Genomic DNA, 20,549 nt, shown 5'->3' with positions numbered 1-20,549 from the left:
ACCCAATCATTTCAAACTTCTTACAAGTGGATAACCTGATTGCTCTAAGTTTTTCCTTATCCCTCTGCTGAACTTCAGTGTTATCTTACAGCATTCTTAAGGACTGGTGCAGACTACATTGAGAATAATAATGATCCTTCCTGTGTTATCTTTGGGACTTATACATGTTTTTAGTATTAAAATCTGACACATGTTTTAAATTCATTGAACTTCTTTTAGACCATGAATTCCATGAAAAAAAATTAATTAATTTTTTTTTTTTTTGTGTGTGTGTGTGTGTGCATGTGTTTTACTGGAGATTGAACCCAGGGGCATTATGAGTTACACCTCCAGCCCTATTTTATTCTTTATTTTGAAACAAGGTCTCAGTGAGTTTCAGAGGGCCTCACTAAGTAGCTGAGGCTGGCTGTGAACCTGCAATCCTCCTATCTCAGCCTCCCAACTACTGGGATTACAAATGTGTGCCACCATGCCTGGCTGTAGTTCCAGTACCTTATACACAACATATGGTCATTAATATTTGTTAAATAAGCTGGGTCTGGTGGAGCACACCTATAATCCTAGTACTTGGAAGGCTGAGACAGAAGGATCGCAGGTTCACAGCCAGCTTCAGTAACTTAGTGAGGGACTTTACAACCTATAGAGACCCTGTTTCAAAATAAAAAAAATGAAATAAGGCTGTCGCTCAGAGGTATAATGCTCCTGGGTTTAATCCTTAATATAACAAAAAATACATGTGCGCGCGTGCATGCGCGCACACACAAACACACACACACACATACACACACACATATACATATTTGTTAAATAAATACTTTCATTAAATATTTAGTATGAGTAAGATAATAAGATAATTTCTCTTTTTGTTTACTCTAAAAATGTGAGCATTAGGTTAAGAAAATTTACTCTGTTGCTGTAAACAATTAAAACAAATGGCAATATAAAAAAATCTTTCAGACTTTTTTTTTTTGCAGTACTGGGAATGGAACCCAGGGCCATTCTACTTCCAAGCAACACCCCACCCCACCCCCGTCCTATTTTTTTATTCTTTATTTTGAAACAGGGTCTCACTGATTTGCACAGGGCCTCACTAAGTAGCTGAGACTGTCCAAGAACCACAATCCTCCTAAAAATAATTTAAGTTTTCAGAATTCTACATTAAGAATATGACAGGCTAAGCCGGGCATGGTGGTGCACAGTTGTAATCCCCGCGCTTGGGAGGCAGAGACAGGAGGATCGTGCAGGTTTGAAGCCAGTCGCGCTGGCTTAAGAGACCCTGTTTCCAAATAAAAATATAAAGAATAGGTCTGGGAGTGTAGCCTGGAGGTAGAAGGGTTCCATCTCCAGTACCACCAAAAAAAAAAAATAAAATAAGAATATAACAGGCTGGAATGATATGTGCACAATTAAGGTTTCATAGTATGTCTCCAAATAAAAGTCTCATTTCTTCACTATATTCAGTATGAATACAAGTCTAGAACCATCTAATGCTTGTTCTTCTACCATTAAGAACAGTTAACTTACTGATGTGGTCACATTAATATTATAAATTCCTGATGGAGAATGCTTATTTGGTTTAACAAATGGAATACAATACTTCTTAGATTTCTCGTCTACTCTGTAAAAAAAAAAAAAGTAAGACTGAATCAATAATAAGTATTTTTAAAGTACAAAACCAAATGACAGAGAGTACTAAGTAACATGGTTTAATCAGAATTTAAAGCTTATTCTCAAATAAAAAATGCTGAAACGTTGTATTCATTTATCACTATACTTATGCCTCTTGCACAGCCGAACTCCTACAAAATAAAGTACCTTCCTTTCTGCAAAATTCCCAAAAGGCGCTCTTTTTACCACACTAAGTGTTCACAAGCCAAACCATGCAGCAGCAGATCCTCAAAGCCAATGCTCTCCTTCATTACAATAGCCTTCTTTCACATTATTAGACTAAATAGTTGTAGATCCTCTTCACCCTAAACAGTGAACCTCTACCTCTTCAACTCAGGTGAATTTTTTTTTTAATCAAATCCCAATAGTTTTCAACACACAGATCAAAAAGTTTTAAGCAGCTAGCCGACAAGCATTCGGAATTCTGAGACTAAAATAATGTGGATAAACTGACATACTTATAAACTGTAAATATATTAAGTAGATTTAAGATTTATTTTTCTCCTCTCATACCTGTAACTCTGAACTCCTGGGATAGTCCCCATTCCAGAATTAATACTGGGGGCAACTGCAGAAAGATTGTGCGTAAGCGGAGGGATTGCCGTGCCTGGGTTCCTTGTGTGATCCATGGTAACACTGGGGCAGTCTCTGAGGCTTGTAGAAGGCACTGTTTTGATGTGACTTGTCCCGTTGTCATGGAGACAGGTGGCATTTGAAGCTCTACTGCCTTTTTCAACTTTCTCTCCATCAGTTTTTGATGCTTTTATTTTAAGTACTTTAGAATTCTTAACTTTGGGATCAGCATTGGTGTCCTGACCATTAATGAAAATGTTAAGAAGGTTAATGATCTGAAAAGGACAAAAAAAAAAATCACCTCTTCCTATAAAGTACTTGTCACCTAGAGCAGAATTTCATGGTTATCATATTTTTGTGATGATTATCTTTATTTAATCTATGGAATTAAAATTAAACCTGGATTCTCATTCAGATAGTTATTATGAAAATGCAAAAAGAACCAAACTGTGAGTCACACTAACTGATTTATATTTGTATTTGTATATATGTTTATGTGTGTGTGCATGTGTATGTAAACTTCAGTGAACAAAAAACATAAGAGGAATCAAGAAAATGCCACTTTTTTTTTGTTTTTGCAGTACCCAGGGGCATTCTACCCCTGAGCTACACCTTCTTTATTTTGAAGCAGGATCTCACTGAGTTGCAGAGGGCCTCACTAAGTAGCTGAGGCTGTATGAGAACTGCGATCCTCTTGTTTCATCCTCCCGAATGCTGGGATTACAAGCGTGCCCCACCACACCTGGCTTAAGAATGCCAACTTTTAAACCGGGCGTGGTGGCGCACGCTTGTAATCCCAGCATTCGTGAGGCTGAGACCTGGAGGATCACGGTTCGTGGACAGCCTCAGCTACTTAGTGAGGCTCTGCAACTCAGTGAGACCCGGTTTCAAAATAAAGAATAAAAAATAGGGCAGGGGGTATAGCTCGGAGGTCAAATGCCCCTGGGTTCCATCCCCAGACCTGCAAAAAAAAAAAAAAAAAAAAGAATGCCAATTTTTAAATATACTTTTCTTAGTGAATTATAGCCTCACATCATAGTTCAGATACAAATGCGTACACGGTACTTAGTGAGCTTCCCCCAGGCTCCCTCCCCACACTACCCCCCTTTCCCCATACATGATATTGAGATTGGCACTGGTAATTTCACATATGTACATATTAGTGGAAATCTTATGTATTCAGAATCAGGGAACATAAGATTGAGAATTTTTTCTTTCTTTGGTTCACTTAATAATTGGTAGTGTATTACCTATCAAGAACAGATCCTAGGTAACTGAGCAGAAAAAAACAAACTAAATACTCAAATCTCAATTTTAAAATGCTTCACTTCGAGCTGGGCGTGGTGGAGCACGCTTGTAATCCCAGTACTTCAGGGGCTGAGACAGGAGGATCTCAGGTTTGAAGTCAGCCTCAGCAACTTAACGAGGCTCTCAGCAACTTAGTGAGACCCAGTTTCCATATAAAAAGTAAAATTGGAAGCCGAGTATGGTGGCTCACACTTGTAATTCCAGCATTCAGGAGGCTGAGACAGGAGGATCATGGTTTGAGGACAGCCTCAGCTACTTAGTAAGGCCCTTGGCAACTCAGTGAGATCTTGTTTCAAAATAAAGAATTTAAAAAAAAATTAGGGCTGGGGGTGTAGCTCGGAGGTAATATGCCCCTGAGTCCCATCTCCAGTACTGCAAAAAAATAAAAAATAAAATAGGCTGGGGGTATAGCCCAGAAGTAGACCACACCTGGATTCAATCCCTAGTGCCGCAAAAAATAAAAAGTAATAATAAATAAAAATGCTTCATTTCACATAAAATTCTAAAACAGTATTTTTCCTTCATATCATTTAAGGAAGAAAAGTGGGATAAGTATGTGTGTTGGTTCCCTGTACATACATATGGTTTTCTGCATACACATGTGCACATCTGGGTGTGAGTACATGCAAACACACATGTCTAGGTGTTCATGATGAGCATACAGAACTGAAGTTCTCCGAAGAAGTGACATGACAGCAAAGATCCTGCAGAACGACCTTGGCTCATTAGAACACTGTGATCGTAGAGATACTGAATGCTGTAGGTCCAGGGTTAAAATTATCTTGGACTTTAGTTCTTCTAATAACCATTTACTTTCAACATCTGTATTTGAGCCAACATGCTCATGACTATTAGGTAAAACTCTTGGAATCTATCACTAAGTTTAACAGACCTCTAGCCCCCACTAACCCTAAAACTAATAATGCTATGAGATAACATCTAAAATCTATAGAAGGGCTTTCATGCTTTGCTGTAGCCCACCACCATGATTCCCCCACCAATGTAATTGGTTAACATATTTGAATTATGACCTGTTTTTTTGTTCGTTTGTTAGTTAGTTAGTTTGTTTGTTTTGTGGTACTGGGGGTGGAACCCAGGGGCCTTCTACCTCCAGGCTATACTCCCAGACCTATTTTATACTTTATTTGGAAACAGGGTCTCACTAAGTTGCTGAGCCTCACTAAGTAGCTGAGGCTGACTTCGAACCTGTGCAATTCTCCTGTCTCAGCTGCTCAAGTGCTAGGATTACAAGGGTGAGCCACCACACCCGGCTGACTTCTCTGCTCTGAGCCTATAAAAGTTCACGTAACCTCTTCCACAGCTGAACATGTCATTCAAGTAGTTATGATCATTCATATTTGGCTCAAAATAAAGTATTTTCTTATTTTCTTTAAAGCAGAATCATCTGGGTGTGGTGTTATAAGCTTGTGATCTCAGTACTTACAAGGCTGAGACAGGAGGATTGCAGGTTCATGGCCAGTCTCAGGTACTTAGTGAAACCATCTGCAACTTAGTGAGACCCTGTTTCAAAATAAAGAATAAAAAATAGGGCTAATATTTTTTCTTTGTTTTGGGTGTAGCTCAGAGATAGAATGCCTCTAAGTTCAAGCCCTAGTACAGCAAAAAAATAAAAAGCAGAATCATTATTTTATGTTAACAAGTTTGATTCCCTGACAAGCACTAATGCACAGTCTGGTACATGGTGCTTTTGTTTTTTTTTTTTTTTTTGGTACTTGGGATAGAACCCAGGGGCATTCTACCTCCGAGCTACACCTCCAGCCCTATTTTTTATTCTTTATTTTGAAACAGGGTTTCACTGAGTTGTAAAGGGCCTCACTAAGTTGTAGCTGAGGCTGTCTTCAAACCGCAGTCCTCCTGTCTCAGCCTCCCAAATGCTGGGATTACCAGCATGCACCATCACACAGAGCTGGTCCCATTTTTTAAGTATCTATATCTATATAGATAGATAGATATGGAGGTGGTACTGGGGTGGAAACCAGAGGCTTTCTACCTCTGGGCTATACTCCCAGACCTATTTTATATTTTATTTGGAAACAGGATCTCACTAAGCTGCTGAGAGCCTCACTAAGTAGCTGAGGCTGGCTTTGAACCTGTGCAATCCTCCTGTCTCAGCCTCCCAAGCACAGGGATGACAAGCGTGAACCACCACGCCCGGCTTAGTCTTTATATTTTTTGAAACAGGGTCTCACTGAGTTGCGAGGGAAACACTAAGTAGCTGAGGCTCTCAGTGAACAGTGATCCTTCGGTCTCCGCCTCCCACATGCTGGGATTACAAGCGAGTGCCACCACACCTGGCCTATATATATGCATTTTTTTTACAATTTTTTTCTACATTTCTTTCTCTCAAAACAAAATATATTAAGTTTTTAAAATAGGTACTGACTTTAGGAAATATATATATGGGGCAGGGGCAGGTTGGTGGTACTGAAGATTGAATACAGGGGCATTCTACCTCTGAGCTTAACCCCAGCCCTATTTTTCTTATTTCCTATTTTGAAACAGGGTCTCACTAAGTTGTAGAGGGCCTCACTACGTTCCTGAGGCTGTCATCAAACATGCGATCCTCCTTTTCAGCCCAAGTACTATAATTACAAGTTTGAGCCATCATGCCAGGCAGAAAGAGATAATATATTTTTTACAACTAGGCTAAAAGTTAACACCTTGCTCACCACTCAACAAACTTTCATGTTCTTATTCTCACACTGGGTATTGAACCCAGGGGCATTCTACCTTTGAACTACATGCCCAGCCCTATTTTATTTTTATTTTGAAACAGGGTATCACTAGGTTAATGAGAGTCTCATTACTTGCTGAGGCTGTCTTTTGAACCTGTGATCCTCCTTTCTCAACCTCTCAAGTACTTGGATTATAAGCATGCACCACCATTCTCAGTTTCAAAAAACTTTAAAAAAATAATCTCCATTTCCGCCAAGCGTGATGGCACATGCTTGGAATCACAGCATTCGGGAGGCTGAAACTGGAGGATCGCGGTTCGTGGACAGCTTCAGCTACTTAGTGAGGCCCTCTGCAACTTAGTGAGACCCTGTTTCAAAATAAAGAATAAAAAAATAGGGCAGGAGATGTGGCTCGGAGGTCAAATGCCCCTCCTGGGTTCCATCCCCAGACCTGCAAAAAAAAAAAAAAAAAAAAAAAATCTCCATTTCTCCCTAAATTTAAAATTTTAAACAAACATTTACCTGTACCACAAGTGTTCTTCTTTCTTCCCCTAAAGAATCATCTTTTTCTTTTTCCTTCTTTCTGTTTTGGGATTTTTTAGATAAAGAAATATTCCTGGCATCTTTCTGTATTTTTAACTGTAGTTCCTGAGAAAACCTATATAAAAATACATTTCCCAATGAAATGAAATTGTTATGATAGGTAAATTGTTAAACTAGTTATTTATTTATTGGTACTAGGGACAGAAACTAGGGGCATTCTACCTCTGAGCTATACCCTCAGACCCATTTTTTTTTTTTTTTTTGGTGGTACTGGGGTTCCTGGAAGCCCTTCTTCCTCCGGGCTACACTCCCAGACCTATTTTATATTTTTATTTGGAAACAGGGTCTCCTAAGCCAGCGCGCAGCTGGCTTCGAACCTGCGCGATCCTCCTGTCTCTGCCTCCCAAGCGCGGGGATTACAAGCGTGCGCCACCACGCCCGGCCCCTCAGACCCATTTTATTCTTTATTTTGAAACAGGGTCTCACTAAGTTGCGGAGGGCCTCACAAACTGCTGAAGCTGGCCAGGAACCTCCTGTCTTCAGCCTCTCAAGTACTAGGATTACAAGAATATACCACCACTCATGTCTAAACTATCTTATTTAAAATGAGAACAATCATGGCCTAAACGAGAGTTCTGAAAGGGCAGTGTGCAGATCTCTCCGGTCCCTGAGAACCTTTCAGGAGGTCCACAGTCCACATTATTCTTATCTTACCATGACAGTGTCATCTTATTTTTTTCCACCATGTTAATATTTTCAACAGGTGACATAGAGGCCATCAGCTGCAATAGGTAAAAGACTACTCTACCTAACAGTCATGCGGAAGTTGGGTCAAGACAGAAGTTGAGCTGAGGGAAACTGCAGGTGACAAAACGGAAGATGCATAAAGCACCTCTGCTATGAATCAACATGCAATGGCCGTATTAAGAAAAGCATGTGCATGACTGAGATTCAAACTAAACACTTTTGTCACCAAACAATGTTTTTACTTGGAAGAAATATTGACAGAAAACTGGTTATTCAGACTTGGAATGTGGCACAGGCATTTAAAAAAAAAAAAAAAACATAAAGTGTAGCCAGGCATGGTGGCACACGCTTGTAATCCCAGCATTGGGAGGCTGAGACAGGAGGATCGTGGTTCCTGGACAGCCTCAGCTACTTAGTGAGGCCTTTTGCAACTCAGTGAAACCCTGTTTCAAAATAAAGAAGAAAAAATAGGGCTGGGGGTGTAGCTCGAAGGTAGAATACCCCTGGGTTTCATCCCCAGACCCCCCCCAAAAAAAAAAGAATAAAGTGAACTTGTCACTTCAAGGAAAACAGGAAAAGAAGCAGAAATTGTCTTCTTCATGGAAACCAACAGCACCATTTTGATTAAAGTAGAGGCCCCCCTACCCCTAGGGACTGCGTTAGTGCTAAGAGGGAATGAAGGGCAGGGTAGTAGATATTCGAGATCCTGCAAAAATAGGTGGTGGCAGAAATAAGAGAAGTATTGTTTGTAACTGCTGTGAAAGCCTTACTTGAACCCAGAGTTATCATGGCCTAATACTATACCTCTCAGCAAATCCATCCATTTGAAAGAAATCATGGCGTAGGAGCTCAGCACAGAAGGGCCTTTTGTCTGGGTCAATGTGTAAGCATTTCTGAAAAATCAAGAACAAACAAAATTTTTATCCAAGGAAAACTGCCTACATTTAAATTTTCAAATACAGAAAAAACATGGAGGACCACAGGTTCAAGGCCAGTTCAAGGCAAATCAATGAAACCCTGTTTCAAAATAAAAAATAAAACAGGGCTGGAGGTGTAGCTCAGAGGAAGAATGCCATTGGGTTCAATTCCCAGTGCCACAAAAAGTAAAGAAAAATATAGAAAAACAAAAAAGTCTTCATCATCACTGGTGAATTTTAAACATCTATAAATAACAATAAAGAAAAAAGAAGACGTGGTGGTGCACGCTTGTAATCGCAGCATTTCGGAGGCTGAGATAGGAAGATCACAGTTCACAGCCAGCCTCAGCTACTTAGTGAGGCCCTCTGCAACTCAGTGAGACTTGTTTTAAAAAATAAAGAATTTGTGCCAGGTGTGGTGGCGCACATTTGTATTCCCAGCGCTTGGGAGGCTGAGACAGGAGGATCATACAGGTTCAGCTACTTAGTGAGGCCTCAGCTACTTAGTGAGGCTTTCAGCAATTTAGTGAGATCCTGTTTCCAAGTAAAGTATAAAATAGGTCTGGGAGTATAGCTCGGAGGTAGAAAAGCCTTTGGGTTCCACTCCCCGGTACCACACACACACACACACAAAAAAAAAGAATTAAAAAAAACGGGGTGCTGGGGTTGTAGCTCGGAGGTAGAATGCCCCCGGGTTCCAGCCATAGTACTGCAAAAAAAAAAAAAGAAAGAAAGAAAGAAAAAAAGAAAGAAAAGGAAGGAAAGAAAGGAAGAAAGAAAGAAAACAAACCTACACCTAAAGAATGACCAGCCACGTGTGGTGGTACACGCTTGTAATTTCAGCATTTGAGAGGCTGAGACAGGATTGTGGTTTGAGGACAGCCTCAGCTATTAGTGAGGCCCTTTGCAACTCAATTGGACTCTGTTTCAAAATAAAGAATAAAAAATAGGGCTGAGGGTGTAGTTCAGAGATAGAATGCCCCCGGGTTCCATCCCCAGCACTGCAAAAAAATTAAAAAAAAAGAATGACCATCAGTCATTGCTAATAACACACACACACACACACACACACTCAATATCTCTAGGTGGAAATATACAAACTCCTTTGAAGTACTCTTGCTAAAAAATAACCTAGCTCTACTATGAGTTTCTAAGACATAAAGAACCCAGGGGCATTATACCTAAATTTACTACAAGGAAGTGAAAAGAAATGGTAAGGTTACCTTTGCTAAATCTATTACAACATCAGAGAGCTTGGGATAGCGTCTTTCAAGAGGTACTGTTTCCTTGACTTCAGGCAATCTTACTCCAGCAAACACAGGATTTTTATAAAATAGTTCCTGATGTCTTGGAATTAAATTACCTAGATGTAAAAATAGCACACATCTCTGTCATTATACATAATAGAAATGGCAAAGAGACTGGTGGTGTGGAATAGAGGAAATGGTAGTACACGGCTTATGGTATGTGGAGACAGAGAGTATGAGACTATCTCAACATGCAAATTATACTGTAAAGGCACATGACAGTCTTTCTAGTGGCTTTGACATAAGTCAATTCAAGGAAATTAACATTGCTATCTCAACATACCCACCCAGACAAGGTCTCCTGCCACTACAGATAGGACTGAAGTGAGGGTGTAGAGAAACGACAGGTTTGAACAGTGGGAATTATAATTTTCTAGATAGAAGTACCAGCTCTTTGTTTCTAACAGCAAAACATAACAGGCTGACCAGAACAACAAATATACAGTCATGTGGACAGAATCTAAATCTAGACAAACAAGTTTCTCTCTTTAAGATTTTGATTTTAGGCCAACTGATCATGTACCTGTATTGAAGGTCAAATTTAGGCATTTTACCTTCTTTTCACAACTTAAACACATAGCTTATTTTGAAAAGATATATTTATTTATATGAAAGTCCTATTGTAAGTAATCATGTATTACTTATCAAATAGTTAAATTCCCCCAAGTGTTTCCCATTATTTTTATCTTTCACGCTCTTTTAACATGAGGTTGAATTTCAACAAATACAGGACCTTGATGTTTAGCTTTGAAATTCTGTCCAAAGTACTAACAACAAAAGTCAAATATGAGGCATGATTAACTTGAAGGTCTCTGTATGCCTCATCTTGAAGGTGAGGATGAGGGCAAAAGTAGTATTTCACTAACTGCCTACTAACCCAAATATAACTATTATTTGCACCCTTTTTACATGAGATTAACTGAATGTTTTAAGTGCAGAAAAATGTACAACCTCTGCTCCTTCTTTTTTCCCCTCTGTTAAGGGGAAGGGAGAGGTGAGTATGACTAAGAACATGTGTCAGACAGACCAAAATCAAACTGGGCCACGCACATGCACTTTTCCTATTTGCTCCCTAACTTTACTTAGAACAGATACCATCTTTAATGTACCAACAACTTTAAAAATCAACACAAAGCCTGGCATGGCGGTGCACACTTGTAATCCCAGTACTTGGGAGGTTGAGACAGAAGGATCGAGGTTCGTGACCAGCCTCAGCTACTTAGTAAGGCCCTCTGCAACTTAGTGAGACCCTGTTTCAAGATAAAAAAATAAAAAATAGGGCTGGGAGGGGTATGCTTCAGAGGTAGAATACCCCTGAGCTCCATCCCAAATACCACACACACAAAAAAATCAACAAAAATAAAGACACAGGGGAAAAAAACTCTAAAATTTTAGATGCAGATGTATGATCTTACCTAAACATATCATAATATGATATAACTGATCAATATCAGAATCTCCAGGAAATAGAGGTTCCCCCATGAGCATTTCAGTTACTAGACAACCAATGGCCCACACATCAACAGCCCTGAAAGAAAAACAATGTGATGTAAAATCTGGCATCCTAATGTGTTTACTATGACTGCATCTACTCTGCATATTATTAATATCTGACATTCTTAGCCAGGCATGGTGGCACACACCTGAATCCCAGTACTTGGGAGGCTGGGACAAAAGGATTACAGGTTTAAGACCCCTCTTAGCAATTTAGTGAGACCTTCAGAAATTTAGTGAGACACTATTTCAAAAATGGGTTGGGATATAGCTCAGAGACAAAATACTCCAGAGTTCCATTCCCAGTACCACACTCAAAATATTTTTTATATTCTTTATAGACATTCTAAGTTAAGATTTCTGTCAATTTTAGTAAGTGAGATCTCCAGAACTTTAATCTTATGAAATAATAGTGAAAAGCTTTTGCAAAGAAAAAACAGTTATTATATGTACTTTATTCGGGAAATAAGAGCCTCAGCTTCCATTCAGAGTGTATTTATTCTTTGCTTATATATAATTCTAACAAGGTTGATCAGTCTATTAATTGATAATAATAATAACAATAACAACAACAATAATAATAACAGAGTAAAGATGGGAGTGCTGAAGACAAATGCAACAGGATCAGAAAGCTAATGGAGAAATTTTTTTAAATTATTAGGACTCAGTCAACAAGATCTAGTGTTGCTTAGCATGAGAACAACTATCTCTAAGTTGCTTTCGGTCATTCGTGAACTATAAAATGGTTCATAATTATAGCATGCCAGGAAAAGGAGAACCTAGACCAATTAAGAAAATATTAATGTTTAATGTACTCAGGAAAACAGAGAAACTGGAAAATGTTTAGAAAGATTTCTATCAAAAGTAGTAAAACATGCCAGGCGTGGTGGCGCACACTTATAATACCTGCATTCGGGAGGCTGAAACAGGAGGATCATGGTTTGTGGACAGCCTCAGCTATTTAGTGAGGCACTTTGCAACTCAGTGAGACCCTGTTTCAAAAATAAAGAAGCTGGGCATGGTAGTGCACGCTTGTAATCCCAGCACTTGGGAGGCTGAGACAGGAGGATCGCACAGGTACAAAGCCAGCCTCAGCTACTTAATGAGGCTCTCAGCAACTTAGTGAGACCCTGTTTCCAAATAAAGTATAAAATAGGTCTGGGAGTATAGCCCGGAGGTAGAAAAGCCCCTGGGTTCCACCCCAGTACCACACACACCAAAAAAAAGAAAGAATAAAAAATAGGACTGGGGATGTAGCTTGGAGGTAAAATGCCCCTGGGTTCTATCCCCAGTACCACAAAAAAAGTAGTAAAATATGCAGTACTCTCTGAAGAATTCACTTATAAGACAACTTATGTTTTTTAAACATTTTATTGTTTTATTGTAATAATCATATATATGTGTGTGTATACACACACACACACACGCACGTACGCATGCACGCACGCGCACACACACACTGTGGGGGAAAGTACAGGGGGTTAAACCCAGAGGCATTCCACCTTTGGGCTACACCTCCAGCCCAATTTTATTTCTTATTTTGAAACAGGGTCTCACTAGGTTAATGAGAGTCTCACTACCTGCTGAGGTCGTCCTCAAACCTTGTGATCCTACTGTCTCAGCCTCTCATGTACAGGGATTACAGGTGTGAGCCACCATGCCTGGCTTATATTTTTACCTCTACCCTTGCCTACATGACCCTGTCTCATTCTAACAGTGTCAGACTTGTCCAAGCAATATTAATCTCTCTTTACAAGTGATAAACTCAACTTAATTTCCCCACCTTTAAAATAATTATAACAGCCGGGCATGGTGGAGCACGCTTGTAATCCCCACGCTTGGGAGGCAGAGACAGGAGGATCGCACAGGTTCGAAGCCAGCCACGCTGGCTTAAGAGACCCTGTTTCCAAATTAAAAAAAAATATAGCTGGGCGTGGTGGCGCACGCTTGTAATCCCCGCGCTTGGGAGGCAGAGACAGGAGGATCGCGCAGGTTCGAAGCCAGCCGCGCGCGCTGGCTTAGGAGACCCTGTTTCCAAATATAAAATGTAAAAAGAGGTCTGGGAGTGTAGCCCGGAGGTAGAAGGGCTTCCAGGAACCCCAGTACCACCAAAAAAAAAAAAAAAAAAAAAAATTAAAAAAATATATAAAATAGGTCTGGGAGTGTAGCCCAGAGGTAGAAGGGCTTCCAGGAACCCCAGTACCACCAAATAAATAAATAAATAAATAAATAAATAAACCAAACAATGCATGGTGGTGCCTGCCTGTAATTCTTGTAGTTGAGGGGCTAGGCAATGACTCTAACATGAGCCATACTCCCAGCCCTAATGGAAATTTTATTATTACCAAAATTTACTACAAATCACTTTATAAATTTCCCTAAACATAAGCCTCCCTTTTCAGTCTTAGAAGCATCATTTGTACTCTGTGAACATTCGTCACTTTATCAAGAAAGGAGTTACAACCTGTTCCCTCCCCTCAATGATGTCTTACTTGCCATACTTGACATCGCCAACCAATAGTTCTGGAGCTCTGTACCAGCGGGTTGCCACATAATCAGTGTAAGCCTCCCCGGGAGCCGCCAGCGTCCGCGCAAATCCAAAATCACACAGCTTGACAACGCCAGACTGGGAGACCAATATATTCTCTGGCTTTATATCTCTGTGTATGATCTACAACAAAAAGCAGAGTGTAATACATGGTAAACAAAAATTAACTTACAGGGTACCTGCCATGAGCAGAGAACTAGGTTTTGTCCGTATAAAGAATACAAATAAATGCATGTAAAGGTATTCCTGGTTTTTAAGAACCTGGCACCTAATTGGGCAAGAAAGAACATTCATGATGCATTTTTTAAATATTTATTTTTATTCTTTATTTTAAAATGGGGTCTCACTAAGTTGCAGACACTGGCCAAGAACCCAGATCCTCCTGTCTCAGCATCTTAAGTACTGGGATTGCAAGTATATACCACCACACCTGGAATCAATTGTCTTCCCCCCACCCCCTGCGGTTAGATTCTCATTAACCTAGTGAGACCCTGTTTCCAAATAAGAAATAAAATGGTAAACTCAAAGGTAAAGTGCCTCTGGGTTCAATCCCTAGTACTACAAAAAAAAAAAAAAAAAAAAGATAACAGTAAAATAAATGTGTTTACTCAGCCTGGGTTTCAAAGAATTAAAATCACATTTTTAATTTTTCAATTCAAGTGTTCACATATATCAACACACACACACACACATAGGAATGTTGTATTTAAGAATAAATGTAGCTGGACATGGTGGTGCATGCTTGTAATCCCAGTACTCGGAGGCTGAGACAGGAGGATCAGGTTCTCGGTCAGCCTCAGCTACTTAGTGAGGCCCTCTGCAACTCAGTGAGACCTTGTGTCAAAATAAAGAATAAAAAATAGGGCTGGGGGTATAGCTCGGAGATAGAATGCCTCTGGGTTCAATCTCCAGTGCTTAAAAGAAAAAAAGAAGAAGAAATGTTTTTGTTGTTTTATGAAAGGTAGACATTTCATCTTTGAGTATACATGTACATGTTTATTTAGTCTCACTCACCATAATTATATTTAAGAATAGAAATGTTAACTTTCCAGAAAACAGATCCTAGGATATACTTCTAACAATAATAGTATTTATGTGTCAGGAACTAGTTTCAGAATCTTATACACTTGTACTTATTTTATCCACACAATAACCCTGAGTGAGAGGTACTATTATTGCTTCCATTTCACAAGAGGTCTGGGAGTGAAAATTGTGGAACAGATAGATAGGTCCTGGAGGTTTGAAAAGAAAAAGGAATAAGTAAGTAGTTAAATTAGAATGATATCATTCATTCCCCATTAAAAACTCATATTTTATATTGTTTAAACAGATATATGAATGCTCTGAAGCTTATGCATGGAACCACTGGATATTAAACCTTCTGCCATAAACACTGAGTGGCACTCTGCCAGCAATACTCTACTCTATACTGCCTGAATGTATTAGCACATTTAGAGGTAGAGTGTATTATTAAACAGGGTCTGGTTAGTTGTAAAAATATAAAAATAAAAGGGCACAGAAGCAAATATAGGCAGAATACATGTGAACACTTGTCAAGAGAGAGGAAGCAGTCATATTTCTGTATACTGTTCCATTGGCAAACTTTCCTTAGCACAGAGATGAATGCAGGGAGCTCAGCCATCTGTCTTTAAGTGCTACCCGCCTACTGAGGAGATATGATCTGTTACAGTTATTTTAGTCAGATATAGAATGGAGCCTTGAAGAGCTCCTATTTAGATTTGATATGATTGAGTCATGAGGGTTATAATCCCAGCAATGGATAAATTCATTGTAACAGATTTATCCCGGCAGTGGCCGAGGCTGGTAGGATGTGGCTGGAGAAGGTATGTACCTGGGAGTGTGCCTCGGGATTATATGGGCTCCCCTCCCCTCACTCCCTCTCTGTGCTCCTCCATGTGAGGAACACAGCCATGTAAGGAGCACAGCCATGTGGAGCACAGCCATGTGAGGAGTACAGCCATGTGGAGCACAGCCATGTGAGGAGTACAGCCATGTGGAGCACAGCCATGGAGGAGCACAGCCATGTAAGGAGCACAGCCATGTGGAGCACAGCCATGTGAGGAGTATAGCCATGTGGAGCACAGCCATGGAGGAGCACAGCCATGTGGAGCACAGCCATGTGAGGGGTACAGCCATGTGAGGAGCACAGCCATGTGAGGAGTACAGCCATGTGGAGCACAGCCATGTGGACCACAGCCATGTGGAGTACAGCCATGTGAGGAGCACAGCAGTGTAGAGCACAGCCATGTGAGGAGCACAGCCATGTGAGGAGTATAGCCATGTGGAGCACAGCCATGTGAGGAGCACAGCCATGTGGGGAGCACAGCCATGTGGAGCACAGCCATGTGAGGAGCACAGCCATGTGGAGCACAGCCATGTGAGGAGCACAACCATGTGAGGAGCACAGCCATGTGGAGCACAGCCATGTGAGGAGCACAGCCATGTGAGGAGCACAGCCATGTGGAGCACAGCCATGTGGAGCACAGCCATGTGAGGAGCACAGCCATGTGGAGCACAACCATGTGAGGAGCACAGCCATGTGAGGAGCACAGCCATGTGAGGAGCACAGCCATGTGGAGCACAGCCATGTGAGGAGCACAGCCATGTGGAGCACAGCCATGTGAGGAGCATAGCCATGTGGAGCACAGCCATGTGAGGAGCACAGCCATGTGAGGAGCACAGCCATGTGAGGAGCACAGCCATGTGGAGCACAGCCATGTGGAGCACAGCCATGTGAGGAGCACAGCCATGTGAGGAACACAGCCATGTGGAGCACAGCCATGTGAGGAGCACAGCCATGTGGAGCACAGCCATGTGAGGAGCACAGCCATGTGGAGCACAGCCATGTGCTCTCCCTCTCTGTTTTCTGCCACCATGACCTAAGATCCATAGTCCCTAGCCTCACATGGACTTAACCCGAAACTGTAAGTAAATAAATTTTCCTTACTCCAAGTTACACAGTCAAGTTTTTAAATTATAGCCCTGAGAATACTGACCAAAACATAATCCTTTTTTTTTTTCAGTACTGGGGGTTGAATTCAGAGGTATTTCACCATTGAGCTATGCCCCTAGTCCTAATTTTATTCTTTATTTTGAAACAGAGTCTCACTAAGTTGCAGAATGCCCCACTACTAGTTGAGGCTGGCTGCAAACCAGCAATCCTCCGGTCTCAACTTCCCACATATTGGGATTACAAGCATATGCTACCACACCTGGCTAACATGATCCTTTTTTATGAGGATTAATCAGTGTCTTTTAAAATTATACTATCTAAGCCAGGTGTGGTGGCGCACGCTTGTAATCTCCACGCTTGGGAGGTGGAGACAGGAGGATCACGCGGTTCAAAGCCAGCCTTGCTGGCTTAAGAGACCCTGTTTCCAAATTAAAAAAAAAATTATAAAATAGGTCTGGGAGTATACTCCGGAGGTAGAAGGGTTTCCAGGAACCCCAGTACCACCAAAATAAATAAATAAATAAATAAATAAATAAATAAATAAATAAATAAATAAAATGATACTCTCTTTTAAAATGATCCTATAAGATACTATTTAGTTAAACTGAATCATGTATTGAATATATTATATTAGACTACTCAATATATTCAATATATTTCAATATTCAATATAATTCAATATTCAATATAATTCAGCCAGGTACAGTGGCACACACCTATAATCCCAGTACATGGGAGCCTAAAACAGGAGGATCACAGGTTCAAGCCCAAGCCTAAACAACTTAACTAGCAAGGTCTTCCTCAACTTAGCAAGATTCTGTCTCAAAATAAAAAGTAAAACAAGAGTGGGGTTATAGCTTAGAGGTAGAATGGCCCTGGGTTCAATCACCACAATCACCACAAAAACAAAACAAAAAAATATAACTCAAATACATAATAAAACTATACAATAGAAGAGTGAAAAATAAAGACAGTAAATAACAGTATTAATAAAATTGAAAAATATATCAAATATTTAGGTGGTGAACCTAAATATGCATTTTTTCTTTTTATAATTATCTTTAGTTTTCAATATTTCTGTCATAATTTATTACTTTTATAATAAAAATGTCATTTAAAGTATTTTATAAAACTGGAAGAATATGTATTGTTATTCATATTATATCCTTTAGGTATCATTTTTCCTGGAGGTTATTTTATATAGCACTTAAAAGACATATTATTGCGAAAGACTGGAGGAAAAGAGTAGAGATTGTCAAACCAGGTGTGGTGGTACACATGTGTAATCTCAGTACTTAGGAAGCTGAGGAGGATCTGACAGGAGGATCACAGTTTTGAGGTAAGTGTCAGCAACTTAGTGAGACTCTCAGGAACCTAATGAGACCCTGTTTCAAAACCAAAAATATAGCCGGGCGTGGTGGTGCACGCTTGTAATCCCCGCACTTGGGAGGCTGAGACAGGAGGATCACATGGGTTCGAAGCCAGCCTCAGCTACTTAGTGAGGCTTTCAGCAACCTAGTGAGAACCTGTTTCCAAATAAAATGTAAAAAAGATCTGGGAGTATAGCCTGGAGGTAGAAAGCCTCTGGGTTCCACCCCCAGTACCACCAAAAAAGAACAAAAACAAAAATACATGAGCTGGAGTATATAGCTTGAAGGAATGCCCAGGAACCAAAAATGAAAAGAAATAGTAGAAATTATAATGTTTTCATTCCTCATAACTAGGTAAGAGAACCTAAATTAACAAATATAAAAATCCTTCATTATGCATTTGTCAAAATTCATCACTTAAATGTGTACATTTCATTTAGTAAATGTTGCCCTAAAATAATGAAAGAATATTTAAGTCTAATGACAAACAAAGATGAAGTGTTTAATGTTGAAGAAGCATGTTAATGTTGGACACCCTTTCAACTTTGAGGTATGGCCTCAAATTTTACAATAAAATGTTGGAAGAAAAAACTATAAGTATTATAATTTTAAAAAGTTGATAATAGCAAAGTAATATAATTCATTTCAATTATTTTGCTAGTTCAAACTTTAAACAAGTGTCTCAGCTGGTTGTGGTGGTACACTGTTGTAATCCCAGTACTTGGGAGGCTGAGACAGGAGGATCCAAGTTCACAACCAGCCTAAGCTACTTAGTGAGGCCCTCTACAACTTAGTGAGACCCTGTTTCAAAACAAAGAAAAAAAAATGGGGCAGGGAAGTAAAATGCCCCTGGGTTCCATCCCCAATACCATAAAATAAAATAAAATAAAATAGCCGGGCGTGGTGGCACACGCTTTTAATCCCAGCGCTTGAGAGGCTGAGACAGGAGAATAGCACAGGTTTGAAGCTAGCTTCAGCTACTTAATGAGGCTCTCAGCAACTTAGTGAGACCCTGTTTCAAATATAAAATAGGTTTGGGAGTATATCCTGGAGGCAGAAAGCCCCAGGGTTCCATCCCAAGTACCACAAAAAATAAATAAAATAATGTCTCACTAAATTATGTGGCTGGGATTTAGATAGTTAAGGACTGTCAAAATAATTATTTAAGCCAAATACTTACATTGTGACTGTGACAAAATCCAATTCCATTAATAATCTGAAACAAGTACTTTTGAACTACTTGGTAGTCTAGTCCATTTGGAAAGAGTTCCAAGTCATCAAGAACTGTGTGGTCAACAAACTCAAAGACTAGGTACCACCGTTTCTTTTTCTTACACACTTCCAACAGATTCACCAAATTTTCATGCCTCAATTGCTGTTGTAAAAAAAAAAGGAAAATTAGTTTGTACATGATCAAGTTATTAGTAATTAGTTATAATCTAAAATAGATGTTAGCATAATAAAAGTATATAAATAAACTGTATAAACAGTACAAATTATAAAAGTATATTTTGGTTTTAAAACTATAGTTAAAAGACCATACTTCTCCTTTTTCCTCTCAGAGAACACAACAAAGCCATTAAGAAAAAGAAATATGACTCTATCTTTGATGAAACCAAGAGGAATATGTCCCCTACTCCAAAATAAATAAAGTTGAAGTACCACATATAGTCAAGATCCAATAGGAGTGCAAAAAGACCTCAAAAGGTCATCTGTTATTATCTTTGCCTCTGTGTTATTTTTAAAAGTAGATGATGGGCTAGACATGTAGCTCAGCAGTAGAGTGCTTGCCTAGCATGAACAAGGTCTGGTGGGTTAGATCCCCAGCACCACAAAAAAGTGAAATAAAGTAAGAATAAGCAAATGAATAAAGGCTGATGATTATTGTATTTAGCAGCAGAAGACTAAGTCATTCAGACCAATACTCCTATTGAGAGTTTATAAAAAGTTGGACAATTTTTAAGAACATCTTCTGAAACAGAAGAGCTAAGAAGATTGAATTATTGTACCAAAATCAAGAAAAGAAAAATCCAAATCTCAGGACTCAAAGCTTATTTTGCCAAAAAGTAACACATATGGAACTGAGCTTTGAATTTTGTGTCCCTGTGGGATTAAAACGCCAAAGTCAAAGTCCAAAAGCCTCTAAAGGTGGGAACTTTGAAAAACAAACTCCAGTTTAAGCAGGGACCCTAAAATTTACACCCACCAAAATAAACATGGGCAGAAATAAACCAGTCATTACTGGACCTCACATAACCTATAATGGTTCAAGGAACCTCAAACCTTGTACACAGATTCATGTACTGAACAGGAAGCCCCCATGCACCTGGCAGAAGTGAATGAATATCATCTCTGGAGGTGGATAACTTTATCTTAACTGCAAAATATTTCACAAGCCAGGTGT

The 20,549-nt window shown here is 39.7% G+C and overlaps 1 protein-coding gene across 2 annotated transcripts in view; it reads right to left on the bottom strand.

The window, feature by feature from the left end:
- CDKL2 (cyclin dependent kinase like 2) overlaps positions 1-20,549 on the bottom strand; it is a gene marked incomplete at both ends in the record, with an annotated part of 35,249 nt that overhangs the window by 2,992 nt on the left and 11,708 nt on the right. For both annotated transcript variants that reach the window (XM_080697367.1, XM_080697368.1), the window contains 8 exons: positions 1,525-1,618; positions 2,182-2,480; positions 6,768-6,903; positions 8,340-8,428; positions 9,676-9,815; positions 11,175-11,287; positions 13,746-13,924; positions 19,326-19,520. In XM_080697367.1, the coding sequence (XP_080553493.1) occupies positions 1,525-1,618; positions 2,182-2,480; positions 6,768-6,903; positions 8,340-8,428; positions 9,676-9,815; positions 11,175-11,287; positions 13,746-13,924; positions 19,326-19,520 (1,245 nt within the window). The remainder of the gene's footprint in view (positions 1-1,524; positions 1,619-2,181; positions 2,481-6,767; positions 6,904-8,339; positions 8,429-9,675; positions 9,816-11,174; positions 11,288-13,745; positions 13,925-19,325; positions 19,521-20,549) is intronic.

This window comes from Muscardinus avellanarius (assembly GCF_963383645.1).
Source record: "Muscardinus avellanarius genome assembly, chromosome: 6".
Classification (NCBI taxonomy): domain Eukaryota; kingdom Metazoa; phylum Chordata; class Mammalia; order Rodentia; family Gliridae; genus Muscardinus; species Muscardinus avellanarius.
Note: the sequence above shows the minus strand (reverse complement) of the source record. Positions and strands in the feature narration are given on the sequence as shown.